Source organism: Cetorhinus maximus, chromosome 13 (genome assembly GCF_964194155.1).
Source record: "Cetorhinus maximus chromosome 13, sCetMax3.hap1.1, whole genome shotgun sequence".
NCBI classification, from domain to species: Eukaryota; Metazoa; Chordata; class Chondrichthyes; order Lamniformes; family Cetorhinidae; genus Cetorhinus; species Cetorhinus maximus.
The window spans coordinates 117,784,457-117,801,133 of NC_135891.1; the positions used below are offsets into that span (position 1 = coordinate 117,784,457).

The following is a 16,677-nucleotide window of genomic DNA, read 5'->3' on the forward strand; positions in this document are numbered from 1 at the left end:
GTATTAGCCCGGATCTCTGGATTGCTATCAACCTCCTGGGGGGTTACCATGGACCAGAAATTGAACTGGACTAAAACATATAAATATTGTGGCTACAAGAGCAGGTTAAAAGCTAGGAATTCTGTGGGGCGTAACTCACCTCTTGACTCCCCAAAGCCTGTTCACTATCTACAAGGCACAAGTCAGGAGTGTGATGGAATACTGTCCATTTGCCTGGATGAGTGCAGCTCCAACAACACTCAAGAAGCTTGACACCATCCTGGACAAAGCAGCCTTCCTAATTGGCACCTCATCCACAAACCTTCAATCCCTCCACCACCGACGCACAGTAGCAGCAGTGTGTACCATCTACAAAATGCACTGCAGGAACTCACCAAGCCTCCTTAGGCAGCACCTTCCAAACCCATGACCGCTACCATCTGGAAGGACAAGGGCAGCAGATAGATGGGAATATCACCACCTGGAAGTTCTCCTCCAAGCCTCTCACCATCCTGACTTGGAAATATATCGCCGTTCCTTTACTGTCACTTGGTCAAAATCCTGGAACTCCCTTCCTAACAGCACTGTGAGTGTACCTACGTGGACTGCAGTGGTTCAAGAAGGCAGCTCACCACCACCTTCTCAAGGGCAATTAGGGATGGGTAATAGATGCTGGCCTAGCCAGTGATGCCCACACCTTGTTAATGAATAAAAAAAAAATTGCTAGCCCAGTGACATTACCCACTACGCTACTGTCCCCCCCACAGTGTGGAGATTCCTTTGGAATGCTGGATTTGTTCCCAGGATGTGGTCGTTAACGACCTGACAACTGTGGCAAATGGATTTCAATGTAGACAAGAGGGAGGTCATCTACCTTCGACCCATAAATATACAGCCAAATTAATTTCTAGATTGTGGAGAGCTGGAAACAGTGGAAGCCCAAAGAGATTTGGGGGAGTGGGTCAAGGTACATGGATCATTAAAATGTCATGAACAGAAAATAGTCAAAAAGGCACATGGAATGCCGACCTTACAGCACTAGCATTATGGCTTCAGAAATACAAAGTCCTGGTTACACCACACCTGTAGTACTGAGAGCAATTCTGGGAATCACACCTTAGGAAGGATATATTGGCATTGGAGGGAGTGCAGTGTAGATTTACTAGAATGATACCTGGACAAGCAAAGAAGGCTTCGCTGACTTGGGATATGCTGTACTGGGAGGTAGCCCATGCCAGGGGACCAGCAGGATGCCCAAAGCTCTGATTCAATGATGCTGTCAAAAGAGACATGAAAGCCCTCAATACCAATCGTGACAAGTGGGAAACTCTAGCTGATGATTGATGCAAATGGCGGCATCAGCTGTGGGCAGGAGTTCACCACCATGACGACATGTGGTTTCAGAAGCTCCAAAGCTGACGCCAGCCCTGCAAGCAGGGGGTGCCCGCAGAGAGCATCCCATACCACCTTCAGGCAAGGCGTTTCATGGCAGTGTTTGCCTCTCCAGGATCAGCTTGTTTAGCCATCCGAAGAGGTGCAGTAGATGATCTCATCTGACCTCACCAAGTTCTGAGGCTGCATTCCCATCATCTCTCAGAGACGGGAAGATGCCAACCAACCTGGTCTCCAAGTGTTAAATAACAAGGGTTGTATTCTCTGGAATTGAGAAAGTTAAGGGGTGATTGGACAATTTTTTAAAGGGGAATAGATAGGGTAGACAGAGAGAAACTGTTTCTGTTGGTAGGACTGGGTGGAGGTGGGGGTGTATAGTCTAAAAATTCAAGCCAGGCCTTTCAGGAGTGAAATTAGGAAACATTTCTTCACACAAAGGTTGATAGAAGTTTGGAACTCTCTTCTGAAGAAGATAGTTGATACTGGGTCAATTGTTAATTTTAAATTTGAGATTAATAGATTTTTGTTCACAAAAGTTATTAAGGAATCAAAGTGGGTATATGGAGTTAGGTCGCAGATTAACCACCATCTAATCGAATGGAACAACAGGGGTTAAATGGCCTCCTCCTGATCCTATTAAGAGTAGGACTTATTGGGGGACTTAAGTCATGTTTAGACCAGAGATCCAGCTGGGTTTTTAACAATAGTGTGGAGAGCATTTGTGACCATCCTAATCTTTTGAGTCAGTGCCACACTGGATGGTGTATTCATCCAGAGAACCCTCAGGTGACCTGTAAAGTTGACCTCACCCAAAACCTTGATACCCATAATCTAAGTCGCACCAAGTCCCATTCACCCATCAACCCCTGTGCTTGCTGACTTAAATTGACTCCTGGTCTGGCAACACCTCGATTTGAAGATTCTTGTCCTCGTGTTCAAATCCCTCGATGGCATCACCCTTCTTATCACTGTAACCTCTTCCAGCACACCAACCCTTCAAGATCTTTGGGCTCCTCTAAGTCTGGACTTTTGAATACCCCTGATTTTAATCACTCCACCATTGGTGGCTGTGTCTTCAGCTGCCTGGGCCCTAAGCTCTGGAATTCCTTCCCTAAACCTCTCTGCCTCTCTACCTTTCTCTTTCTTTAAGGTGCTGCTTAAAACTTACCACTTTGACCAAGCTTTCAAACATCGGTCCTAATATCTCTTCATTGGGCTCGGTGTTATTTATTTTATAATGCTCCTGTGATGTACCTTGGGAAGTTTTACTTTGTTAAAGAAATATTGTTGTCTCTGTTAGTTGAGTTTGATTCTCAAACAGATTATGTCATTAAGTTGTGGCAATTCTGAGCACTGGGCCGACTGCGTGAGTTTTGTTTAACTGCATGTGACAAATGACAAATACAGATGCTTCATAAGGAGATGGCACTGGCACAGAGGGTTACCAGATTCTCAAAATAACAGTTAATTGAACAAGATAACGAGGGGATTAATTGGCTCTTGAACCAATCCATTCTTTGTAACTCTCAAAGTTGTCAGAAAACCTCATTAACTTTTCAAAGTCACATCTTCTTTCATTTAAGGCTGGCAGCCGGAGCTGTGACAATCCTTTTTTTTATTCTAGCCAACTGAAATTGCTGTGTCTTTCTTAAAAGAAATCTTTTCATGATGTGTTCCTTTCTCTCTAAGTAAATGCAAACCTTTGAAGAAAATTGACAATTTTTATCCTTTGACTCATTGTAAAGGCCAGAGACAGTCAGGCACTGATTCAGAACTTGTGCATCATTTAAGTGACCACTTGTCACGTAGGCAGTGAAGCCTGGATTGTCACCCTGGAGGTGGGAAGGGGAGTTGGGAAAATTCCCAGCTCAGCCTGTCTGCCTCGGGAGAAAGTGCCTGCCTGAACTACTCAAAAAAATTACAGGAATGTCTTTTTTGTGGAGTTGGAATTTCATTGGCCTTTTCTTTGCTGTAAATTTTTTCAGCCCACGGTCCATGCTGGTGTTTATACTTTAACAAGCATCTTCCCACCACTCTCCAACTCACCCTTATCAATAGCCTCCCATTCCTTTCTCCCTTATGTTTTTATCTAGCTTCCCTTAAATACATGCATGTTGTTCATCTCAACCAGTCCCTGTGGTAACAAGTTCCACAATCTCATCAGTCTCTGGGTAAAGAACTTTCTCCTGAATTCTCAATTGGATGTATAAGTGACTCTCTTATATTTAAGGCCTCTAGATCTGGACTCCTGCACATGGAAACATCTCTTTATACGATATCAAACCCTTTCATAATTTTAAAGACCTTTATCAGGTCTATGTTCCTATGTTCCAACTGCCCAACATTCGATCTAGGAAGGAGTTGGGATTGATTCCTGGCCTTTCTGAATCAGCTAACCTCACCCAGGTCTGCAGCTGTACCGCTGGTCTCAATGGCCCTGGAATCCCTTACTACCCAAAGATAAGGCAAGATTCATTCAGCTGCCATCAGTCCCAGGATGAATTTGCAGACACTTCTCAGGTGCTGTCTCTCGAGGTCGTACCAATGTCACCTCACGTCGAGACTCACAGGTACGTCCGGGGTCCCTCAGCCTTTTCTACAGAAAAGAGCCACATCTTGTTCAGTCTTTCCTGATAGGTATAACCTCCCAATTTTGGTATCATCCATATGAACTCTTTTACCACTTTCTCCTGTCTCTGCAAAATGAGCGTGAGAGGTTGTCAGCCCCAAACCACCCCCCCGCCCCCACACCACCCACGACCCCAGACATATCTGTGAGTCTAGACGTGAGGTGACATTGGTATGACCTTGAGAGACAGCACCTGAGAAGTGTCTGCAAAGTCATTCTGGGACTGATGGCAGCTGAATGAATCTTGCTCATCTTCGGGTAGTAAGGGATTCCAGGGCCATTGAGACTGGCGGTACAGCTGCAGACCTGGGTGAGGTTAGCTGATTCAGAAAGGCCAGGACTCAAACCCATCTCCTTCCTAGGCTGTATGTTGGGCAGTTGGAACATAGGGACATGTGAAGGCCATTTGGCTGCTCGAGCCTGCTCTGCCTTTCAATAAGATCATGACTGATCTTCTACCTCAATTCCACTTTCCTGCCCGATCCCCATACCCCTCGATTCCCTTTGTACCCAAAAATATGTCGATCTCAATTTTGAATATATTCAATGACTGAGCATCTGGGGTAGAGAATTCCAAAGATTCACCACTCTCGTGAGTGAAGAAATTTCTCCTCACCTCAGTCCGAAATGATCGACCATCTTATTCTGAGATTGTGACCCCATGTCCTAGATTCCCCAGCTTGAGGAAGCATTCAGCATTGTCAAGCCCCTTAAGAATTTTACATGTTTTAATGAGATCACCTCTCATTCTTCTAAACTCCTGAGAATGCAGGCCCATTTTGCTCTTTCGTCTCTTCGAAGAAAAATTCCCTCATCCTAGGAATCCCGAGAATCAGTCTAGTACAAGTGCTGTGTTTTCCTTTATAGGATATTAATTGAAAATCAACAGGAGCTCCATACAGAGTTAGGCTGGAACTTCTGATCACCAGTTTGTTTCAGATGAGCAGATGCTAAAAAATTCCCCCACAAAATCTTTTTTATCTAAATCTATAATTGCAGTAATTTATCAGATTGCAGAATCTCTTCTGAGATAGCAGTAACTTATCTGGAATCCCCCTTATTAAGTCTTCCTCACATAGTGACAGCAATCACCACGGGGAGATGCAGGGGGTTGTGGGGAGGAGTGGGTGGCGGGGGGGCGGTGAGTGTCATCCATTAGGTACAGGGACAAAGCAAAAATACAGAAATAAATAGGGAGGAACAAAAGGAAACTGTGTGAGAGAGAGAGAGAGAGAGGGAGGGAGAATAGGAAGAAACAGAGGAAGGAACAGAAGAGGATGGAGGAAACAGACAGAAGTGGAGAGAGAGAAACAGAGAGGAGCAATGAATGGATGCTAATGAGAGGTGGATGCCGAGGTGGAAGTGTAGAGGGACGAGAAAGGGCAAACTCAGGAATCAGCACATCAGGGGGTCAGTGAAGATTGTGGGAGTATCAAAGAAAGTAGCCGAGAAGAGATTGAAATGGCATGGTCACCTGTTGCGTAGGGAGAGCGAGAGGAAATGTGGTGAGGCAAGTGATGGAGATAGGACTGCCAGGAAGAAGGAGAAGAGGAAGGCTTAAGACCAGATGGAAAGATGCAGCGGCAAGAGACTTAAATGCAGCAGGATTGGAAGAGGAATAGGGAGCTGACAGGAGGATATGGAGAAGGCCGATCAATCAACATTGTGGCGACCCCAAGTAAAACGGGAGAAGCCAAAAGAAGAAGAAACAAAGAAAGGAAGAGAGAGATGAAGAAATGGAGAGAAAAGCAGAAAGAAAAAGAGAGACAGCTAGAGAGAGAAAACTTAGACAGGATAAAATAGTGTAATGGACTGGAGAGTGTTTAATTCAAACAGCCCTGATTTCTTCTCTTGCCACCCATCCATAAACAGGAAGGTGTTTTGATTTTGATTTGCATCCCCCTTTATGAGTATATTTCCCAACTCCTCAGTTTTGGTGTGATCCAATTTTTAGTAATAACCTCACAGCAAACTCGAGCTAAAATGAACTCAAAGGGTTAGTTCATTTGCACACACTCAAACACGGGAGGAAGATAACAACTTTGCCCCCTTTGCACTCATACAGTAAAATAGGATAGAGAAAAGAAGGATTTACAGGACAAAGACCACAGAGAAAAGAATTATTGTTTCATGTAATTCCAGAGTCCAGAATTAAAGTACAATGAGGTATCCCTTCACGGAGGTTGGCAGGTTGAAAACGGATGCTGTATAATTCACATTTCAAGTGGAGTTGACTTCACATAAGAAGATAGGCACACAGAGATGAATCAGTCTTGTTGGCAATGGTACAGAAGTTCCAGTTGAAACAGTGTAGATGGGGTCTGTGCTACTGCTTGTAGATGGTAAGATGGCAGACTGAGCTTTGCAGTTCCACAAGACAATATTATTGGTTCCACAAGTGAGGCCCATGTCACATTACTCCCATCTCTCCACTCTGGCATTGACAAAGGGTACGTATCCCTTTGTCTGGATCTTTGAGATTGTTCAATTTTCCAACCATTAAGACTTGAAAAGGAGGTTGTGGGGCCATTTGTCCTAGCAGATGAATAGTTGGCCTGGTCTGGATTATGAAATGCAGATGGCCTTTGTATAGTTCTCTTTGAATTTTGTCTCTGCAGAGAGTTGTTACTGTCTCTTCAGAGATAACGAGATGCAAGTTTCTGTGAAACTGCCATGGTAGGTCCTTTTGTTTAACAGTCCAGACAGACATAACTTCAGTCATTTTAAAAGGCCTTTGCCGAGTTTTTAAAATTTTAGAAATTAGCCATGAGGGTACATAAATATATATATATCCATAGTGTGAGGTCTTAGTCCCCTGATAGTAGTGACAGAGAAAGAGAGAGAGAAAAGTAAAAGGAATTGAGAGATGGAGGGATAACATCAACAAGGAAAAACAGGCAATCCCCTTGGTCTTGCCCTCTCTCAACAACAATGCCATGTATTTATATAGCACTTTTAACATAGTAAAATGCTCCAAGGTGCTTCAGAGGAGCATAATTAGCCAAAATTTGGCACTGATCCATATGAGGGAATATTAGGGCTGGTGATCAAAAGCTTGGTCAAAGAAGTAAGTTTAAAGGAGGGTCTCAAAGGAGGAGAGAGGTTGTAGTGTCACTTTTCCACCTTCCTCTACATTCACTTATATTAATGATCCTCCACTGTCCCTGCTCAGCTCCACATACCACTTCTTGTCCGCTGGGGTTAATTTGTGGCTCCTAACATTGGGAAGCAGAGGGTCCAGAGTATCATGGGGGTTGGAGAAGTGGGGGAGGCAGGGGTGCGATCAAGATGATTATTAACATTTACAGATGAAGTTCAGATAATGCAGTAAGGAATTGGATGCCGTTTTCCCCTCTACCTACATTTTGTCCACCCATCCGTAACCCAGAGGTGATACCAGCTATTCCCAGCAATGTTCAAAGGTGCCTAATGCTACAATGAGAGGGATCAGGTAGCAGCTTTGCTGCTTATTTTTACTACAGTCCCATGTGTGTTTTGAGCCTTAAATTTATTTCCAATATTGATCAACTTGCTGCAAAACTGCCATTCCCTTTACTTCCTGATATTTCCATGCATTCTACCCTCTGAGGTCATGCTGTAACCTCGTCATGGTGAAGCGCCCCATTGAGTTGCCCTCTTCCCAATCAGTTGGGGCTGCCTATACAGATGCCATTGGTGCTGGCAGCCCATCCATTTGATGCTAATGTGACACAACCACCATTGCTTGGACCGTATCATCAACTACCTCAGGCAGGTGTGAGTGGACAACACAAGCTGTCCATCGAAAAACTGATTCCACTCATTGCCCTCCTCACTGAGTTGAAATTATCACCTGGTCTCCTCTACCACTCTAACTCATACTTCCTGTCCACCTCAAAGCTGCAAAACTCCCCCTCCCTCCATCTTCTCCAGTACTGAGGGAGTGCTGCACTGCTTAAGGTGCCATTTTGCAGATGTAACATTAAGTTGACTGCCCTCTCAGGTAAACATTAAAGATTCCATGGCCACCATTTTGAAAAAGAGCAGGGGAGCTGTCCCCAGTGTCTTGGGCCAATACTTATCCCTCAACCAGCATCACTATATTAGATTATCTGGTCATTATCACATTGCTGTTTGTGGGAGCTTGCTGTGCACAAATTGGCTGCCGTGTTTCCTACATTACAATAGTAACTACACTTCAAAAGTACTTCATTGGCGGTGAAATGCTTTGGGACATACAGAGATTATGAAAGATGCTAAACAAATGCAATTTTTTCTTCCAATCTCTTTTTAAAAAAAGCTCGACTTGTGGAGACGTGGCCAGTGCTCCCTGATTCACCTCATCTTCCTTTGTAAGTTACATCATTTGCCCCATATCCCTTCCGTTGCCTCGCAAAAGTCTATTGAGCCTGGTCATTAAAGCTCCAATAGTTCCCCCAGTGTCGACAGATTTTTGGGGAGAGTGTTCCAGATTTCCACTACCCTTTGCTTAAAGAACTTCACCCTAAAAGATCCAAGCCTAATCTTAAGATTATGCCCCCTCATTCTTAATTCTCTACCAGTTCTGCTCTACTGAATCCCATTATCATTTTAAACGTCTTGATCAGATCACCCTTCAGTCTTCTATCCTTGAAGGTACAAAAATCAAGTTTACGGTCATTGCATAACACTCTAACGTTTGGGTAATATTCTGACTCTCTGTTTACAAATGCTTGGGAACAGTTCTGTAGATGTTCAGCCAATGATGAAGATAAAAACAATCCTAGGAATCAACTGTGAAAAAAAATCTTTTGCTGGAATATTCCATGACACTATATTCATGTTCAACGTATGAGGTAACTATGTGTTCACATTCCCAGTTACTGCAAAGTGTATTGCAGTCAAAGGAGCTTTCTTCCTTCACAAGGAAGATAAGATCATCTGTCTAGACATCAGATCTCAACACAAATCTCAGCCAAAGTTATCACCAGCTCAGGGTTGTTAAAGACTTTCCATATGCTTTATTGCACTGTGTTTAACTGTTAGCTTACATGGGCTGCTTAAGTTTTCAAGGAGATAGTATTAAAACTGAGAGGACCTACATCAGTTACTGAACTCTTGCTAATATGTTTATACCCTTTTCGAGGTAGGGCGACAAAAATTGTGCATTGTACTCAGGAATTGACCATTAGTGAACTATTTGCTGTCAGTATAATTTGATACAACTTGGAGTTCAGTGTCGCAAATTGCCTTAATCCTCTATTTATATAGAATTTACGGCATGGAAACAAGGCCCAGATTGTCTATGTCAGTGTTCGTGCTTCATACGAGTCTTCTCCCACCTTACTTCATCTTACCTTATCGACATATTTTTCTATCTATTTCTCCCAAATGCGTTTGTCTAGTTTCCCCTTAAATGCATTTATACTATTCGCCCTGTGGTAGCTGTTGGAGCATGATGGGGTCAATGTTGAAAAGATGCTTCCTCTGGCTGGGCAATCTAGAACTCAGGGGTCAAAATCTTAGATTGCAGGACTGAGAAGGGGAGAAATCTTTTCGCTCAAAAAGTTGTGAATCTCTGGAATTCCTTACTCCAGAGAGCAGTGGATGCACCATTGTTGAATATATACAAGACAGAGGTTGGTAGGGTTTTGGAATTAAAGAAACTAAAGCAATTATGGGATATGGGGATAATGCAGGAAAGTAGAAGAGGTCGAAAATCTGCCATGATCTTGTTGAATGGCGAAGCAGGCTCAACAGGCCAAACGACCTTCTCTAGCTCCAATTTCTTATGTCCTTATGTAAATCCCTTTTCAAAGTTGCAATTGAATCTGCTTCCAATGCCCTTTCAGCCAGCACATTCCAGATCATAACAACTCACTGCGTAAAAAAATTCCCCTTATCTCCCCTCCGGGTTCTTCTGCCAACTTCTCAACTTGAAGCGTAAAACAGACATAAACAAATTGAGGTCAGTGAAAATAAAAATATACTCAGCTTTTAAACAAGCAACAATTCCCTTCCATTATCGTTTCCTGCATTACAGCAGAGACTACACTTCAAAAGTACTTAATTGACTGTAAAACAGGTCTATGACCATGAAAGACGCTACATTGAAACAGCCTATGGCCAGGACTTTACATATGGTGGGTGGGCTGGCTGGGAGCGGGCAGGGGTGGGCACGGAGCTGATCGCTGCCCGCGATCGGCTGTGCGCCGCCACTTTACGCGGGCGGGCCAATTAAGGCCCACCCAATGTAACACGCGGCTGGTAGTGCTCAGCGCTACCTGTGCGGGTGGGGGTAGGAGGGAGGGTCGGGGCCTGCACTCTTTCGCGCATGCGCACGAATGGATAATAAAAAACTTTAATAAATGATGTTAAAATTTATTCAAACATGTCCCAACTCATGTGACGCTGTAAAGGTGGGGAAATTATTTCATTGATTTTATAAAAGTTTCAGGAAACCTCATCCCGCCCGTGGATGAGGTTTCCTGAAAAACGTGAAGGCCGCTTGGCCTTTTCAGCTGCCTGCCAACCTTAAAGATGGACGGGCAGTGTCCTTCACTAGTTTAATTACATTCTTAATGGCCTTAATAGGCCATGGCCTTTTGGCGGACGGTAGCGGCCTCTGGCGCCCGCACGCTGAACGATATATCGAGATGACACGCGATGACATCAGGACGCATGCCCGACATCATCACGTGTCATTTTACACGTCGGCGTGTTGGGCCAACCCACGCATGCCGAACGGAAGATTCAGCCCTATGTAAACTTTCGTGCTGTAATTACAGCTTCCAGCAGTGGTGGCACTGTAGAGTCTCAGTTTGAATTGCAATGCAGAGTGTTTATTGGCACCACTTTGTCAGCTGATGAGTTGGAGGTGTGGGTGGAACTTATGGCAGGACTCAAAAGAGTCTATTTAAAAAGAACATTGCAGCAAACAGTTTATTTGAAAAGAATCTCAATGAAATACAGCAAACAGAAGTCATGGCTGAAACTACAGCAACTTCTCCCGCTAATTGGAGAGTAATTTCACCAACAAGATGCAGTAACGTAATGAAAATTATTTCCGTAAATTCAATCCCAGTCACGTACAGTGGCACAGTCTTCAGCATAATTGGCAGGGGAATATTCCCATTCTTATCATGAACAGCAATGCCCAGAGACACTTCCATGCTCCAACCAACTCTATTTCCCTATTATCCAAACTGCTGTTAAGTTTCTGCCATTTAACCCATAAATTATATAAAATTGATGTATTGTATTGCCTTGTGATATAATGTGTATTACATTAAATTGAAAATTGACTTGTCTCTTTGTGTCCGTATCCAATTATTCCCTAACCCTCTAACTCCATCTTTCCTGAAAACTACACCAAGTCTTCATAGTGTCAATCGTGTTCCAGTGGGAAGCACTCTCACCTCTGAGTAAGAAACTCATAGGTTCAGGGATTCCTCTCCAGAGATCTGAACACAAACTCTAGGCTGGCACTCCCAGTGCAGCACTGAGGGAATGCTGCACTGGTAGAGGTGCCATCTTTCAGATGAGACCTTGGACTGAGGCCCTGTCTGCCCTCTCAGGTGGACATAAAAGATCCCATGGCACCATTTTTAAGAAGAGCAGGGGCGTTCTCCCCTGTGTCCTGGACAATATTTATCCCTTAACATACATTACAAAAATAGATGACCCAGTCATTAATTACCAGTTGTGTGCAAATTGGCAGCTGCATTTCCTACATTACTACACTTCAAAAAGTACTTCATTGGCTGTAAAACCCTCTGGGACGTCCTGGGATTGTGAGAGACGGTATGGAAATGCAAGTCCTTTCTTTCACTCCTCATGTGCTGCACCACAGGAGATTGAGTTAATCATATAAAAAGGAAGAAAAATTGGCTTGGCAATGGATGGCAGAAGGTGATAAAAGGCGAGGGCTCTTGCTGAGGTGGAGACGTGGGCGGTGACTAACAGAGCTTCACAGGGATCTATTCCTGATGCTTAAAGTATTCATAAAACTCGCACTCACAAGGTGCAAAGAAAATCAGCTTGCTGCACCAAACACTTGGCTTGGTAACAATACTGGGGCTGGAGTGTATCACAAAAGGCAACAGACACTAGTTATTAAAGACTGGAATATGTCAGCCTATGATTTTCTGCATCAAATATCAACATAATTCACATGCACTGTTATTGAAGTAAACTCACACACTGTAGTCTGCTTGGGATGAACAGGTCATTCTCCACTGGGGGTTTTCCTCATCTCATATCTTTGTTGTAAACTCAGTGACAGAGATTGTTCACTGTGATTAGTCAATCACTCCATTATCATCGTATCAGGATGGTTAAAGGTGAACGACACGGACCTTGATCATTTTCTGTCTGGTTGTCCCTCTGTTCTAAGCAGATGCCTGCAACCATGTCAATGTGGTTTGCCAACCACAGCATTAACATAGTAAGACATCCCAAGGTGCATCACAGGAGTGTTATTAAATAGAATTTGACACTAAGCCGTGGAAGTAGATATTGGGACAGGTGTCCTAAAGCTCGATCAAAGAGGTAAGTTCTAAGAAGCGTCTTAAAGGAGGAGAGAGAGGTGGGGAGGCAGAGAGTTTTCACACCACCAACCACATCACCCAGTCAAACATCCTCCCCCTTGCCTGGCTTCCTCCTTCTCCAATATTTTTTAGAATTAAAAAAAACTATTTGAAGAAAATAGCCATTTTTTATTTAATCTCCTTAAGAGAGTCGTACACAACAGTGTCCCGGTGATGATTTTTAATCCCCAAGACTGTAGCACAAATCCTCTTCCCCATGACTAAGACAGTTTTCAGACTCCATCCTCCTAGACATTGGAATTCTGTCCCTAATCCTTAAAAAAAACGCTTCCTCAAAACCTACCTCCCTGTCAGTCTTTCAGGAACCCAAACTTCTCTGACTGTAGGTTCTATGTAAATATTAGTTGTTAATCATCCTCCCTAGAACAGTCCTAACATTTGCTCATTTGAAATTCCACACCTCTTGTCCTTAGTCTTAATCACAAAATCAATTCTAACTGAACTTTGATTAATTAAACCTACAGCCACTTAAAAACTAAGATATACTCAAGACTTTTCTCCTATCCTTTTCAACTTGTTGACGTCCTACTGTCTGGGTCTTGGCCCTTCACCTGAGTTTCTCAGTTTCTGCCAGCCTGCATAATGTATGAGTTGTGTGTTATTCTGTGTGCAGCAACTCACCAAAGCTTCCTCAACATCATCTCCTAAACGTGCGACCTGCACTGCCTAGAAGGACAAGGGCAGAAGAGACCTGGGGACACCCCCACCTCCAATTCACTTGACCATACAAATTAGGAGCAGGAATGGGCCACTTGGCCCTTTGAGCTTTTATTTTCCGCAATAACCTCTGATGCCTTTTGAAATTCTAAGTACAGAACATCCACTGGATCCTCTTTGTCCACAGCACATTACTTCTTCAAAGAACTCCAATAAATTGGTTAAACATGATTTCCCTTTCACACAACCATGTTGACTCTGCCTGATCACCTTGAATTTATCTAAGTGCCCTGTTATAACATCTTTAATAATAGGTTCTAAAATTTTCCCTAAGACAGATGTTAGGCTAACTGGCTTATAGCTTCCTGCCCTCCGTTTCCTTCACTTTTTGAATAAAGGAGTTACATTTGCTATTTTCCAATCTAATGGAACCTTCCCTGAGTCTAGTGAGTTTTGGAAAATTAAAACCAACGCATCAACTATCTCACTAGCCACTTTTTTTAAGATCCTAGGCTGAAATCCATCAGGACCCAGGGACTTGGTAACCTGCAGCTCCAACAATTTGCTAATTACCACTTCCCTGGTGATTGCAATTCCCCTCAAAGGTCAGAGGCTAAGAATTCTGCAGGGAGTAACTCAACTCCTGACTCTCCAAAGAATGTCCGATGTCTACAAGGCACAAGTCAAGAGTGTGATTGAACACTCTCCACTTGCCTGGACGAGTGCAGCTCAAACAACACTCAAGAAGCTCAACACCATCCAGGACAAAACAACCCACTGATTGGCACCCCCATCCACCACCTTAAACATTCAATCTCTCCAGCACTGGCACACAGTGGCAGCAGCGTTTGCCATCTACAAGATGCACTGTAGCAACTCGCCAAGGCTCCATCGACAAAACTTCCAAACTCACAACCTCTACCACCTAAAAGGACAAGGAGAGTAGTTGCATGGAGTAGGCCACCTGCAGATTCCCCTCCATCCTGATTTAGAACTATATCGCCGTTCCTTCACTGTCGCTGGACCAGGATCTTGGAACTCCCTTCCTAATAGCACTATGGGTGTACCTATACCACAGGGGCTGCAGCGGTTAAAGAAGGCAGCTCACTGCCACCTTCTCAAGGGCAATTAGGGATGGGCAATGAATGCTGGCCCAGCCAGTGGCGTCCCCATTCCATGAATGAATAAAATAAAATAAAAAGTCCAGCTTTTATGTTATCCTCCTGATGCCAATGAAACCCTCATCTGTGTCTTTGTCACCTCCAGGCTCAATTACTCCTACCCTCTCCCTCCTCAATCTCTCGAACTGCGCCCTACATGAACTGCGATTTGTCTAGAAAACTGCCATCCATATTTCATTCCATCGGCCATCCTCCCTCCTGTACTCAGCAACCTCCAGTGGCCTCTCCCATCCCCAGTCCATCAAATTCAAAGTTCCTGGGCTGGATTTTTGGGGATTCAGGCTGACTCCGGAAGCTTGGGGCAGAACCCAATTCCAGGATTCTCACTCTCCTTCCCAGTGCTGCCGATTTTTGCTGGTGCGGGATAAGGCGGTGGGTAACAAGCCCGCACCCTGCACTCCAGACCTGGCTGTTCCACTGTGGGGGTAGGCATCTCGTACCCCCTGCAATTTTCATGGAGTCGGGCCAGCTTCTTGAGGGCACGTGGTTCATGGCCCCTCAGAGGAGCCATGAACCATAGTGTGAATTTGGGAACCAATTGAAAGGTATGTTGAAAAGGTCTTATCCATGCCCCTTCATAATCCCTCCAAGCCCACCCATAGCCTTCCTGCTGCTTCCTGCAAGCTCCCTGCTCACATGCCCACTATGCACTATAGAACCAATGAGCTTTATAATAAGTGGGAAGTTTTCACATGAACTTAAAAAAACACCCATTCAAAACTCTCCTTTGAAAAAACTGTTGCTCTCTTATGCAGAGTCCCAGCTACAAACTCACATTCTTACAATGTAGAGAGTTAACATGATTGGTGCATCAAGCTACTGACCAACCTACTCTGTTGCTGGGAAAGAAAGATTTGCATTTATATAGTGCCTCTGATGTCCCAAAGCATCTTACAGCCAATGAAATACCTTTGAAATATAATCACTGTTGTTATGTAATGTATCATGACCAATCATTTGTTTTTAAGTGATGTTGTTTGAAAGATAAATATTAGCCCAGAATATCAGGGAGAACTCCCTTACTCTTCCTCAAATATTGTCATGCAATCTTTTAATCCACCTAAAAGAGGGTCTCACTGAAAGGCAGTGCCTCCAACTGTGCAGCAATCCCTCAGTACTGCACTGAAGCGTCAACCTGGATTATGGGCTCTTGTATTTGGAGTGGGACTTGAATCGATGACCTTCTGAACTGGAGCTGAAAGTTCTACAATTGCCATCGTAAGAGGGCTCAGAGACCAGGAAACTATTGTATTCTCACTGCTTCCACCTCCTTTTATATTCTGCAGTAAAGAAGAAGCAAAGGCACTGGAGGAGGAACTCTATGAAGAATACAGATTTGGACAGCAGCAGTTGATAGAGATCTCTGGGCACAGCTGTGCCATGGCAATAACCAAGGTAGGAAACTCTCAAACACCCTCTTCCAAAGCCTCCTACCTCCCTTCCGCGCCACTGAGACTGGTCCAACCTGACACAGGACACAACAGATGCACAAAGGACATATAGCATCATTGCAAAGCCTTTAATCACACTCTGTCCCACAAAGACTCACTCACAGCAGAGTGGCAACAGCCTCAGGGAACCACCAGTGCTTGAAGTGTGGCAGCAGCCGACTGCAAGTAGTCAGTGAAATGGAGGGTTTGTCTGATTTCACTTCCCTGCTGAGCTTTCAAGGGAAAGTGGCAAGTGGCTTTTAACATCACATTTCAAGGAAGGAAGCATTACAAACAGTTTACAAATTGCAGCAGGGAAGGTAGAGCACACAGTCAACAATTAACAATAGATACAATATCCAAATATAACATTTTCAACGCAATTTATTTTAATAAAGTAGAAAACTCCTCAACTAGTTTTCAAATGAATAATGAATATTCATATTGAAATAGCACTGGTGTATATTAATTTCAGTACAGTCCTGATGTGTATGCTCACACTGCTATCATACTGTGTACCTTATAACACTGATTCGCCACCAATATGTATATTAATTTGCGATTAATTAGAGAATAATAGCTGCTGGTTTGGAGAGGTTGTCAGTTGGCAGATGCCTTTGAATTAATGCCTTCAGATAAAGATAAACCAGCGCCAAGTATCATGCCTGAAATCAACTGGACAGATAAAGGGTGTAAACGATATTAATATGCAGAAATACAAATCACTGAACAAAGAGATGCAGTTTGACAAGGTTAAAAAAAGCAGGGTGCAATGTGCTACCTTTCTAGAGGGACATAATTGAAAAGCAGTGGAGGTCTGATAATCTTATATTGAATCTTTG

The 16,677-nt window shown here is 43.7% G+C and overlaps 1 protein-coding gene across 1 annotated transcript in view; it reads left to right on the plus strand.

Annotated features, from left to right (window-relative positions):
* Positions 1 to 16,677, plus strand: part of yjefn3 (YjeF N-terminal domain containing 3) — a 122,563-nt gene that overhangs the window by 65,468 nt on the left and 40,418 nt on the right. The window contains exon 2 of the mRNA XM_078556356.1: positions 15,692 to 15,800. Within this exon, the coding sequence (XP_078412482.1) occupies positions 15,692 to 15,800 (109 nt within the window). The remainder of the gene's footprint in view (positions 1 to 15,691; positions 15,801 to 16,677) is intronic.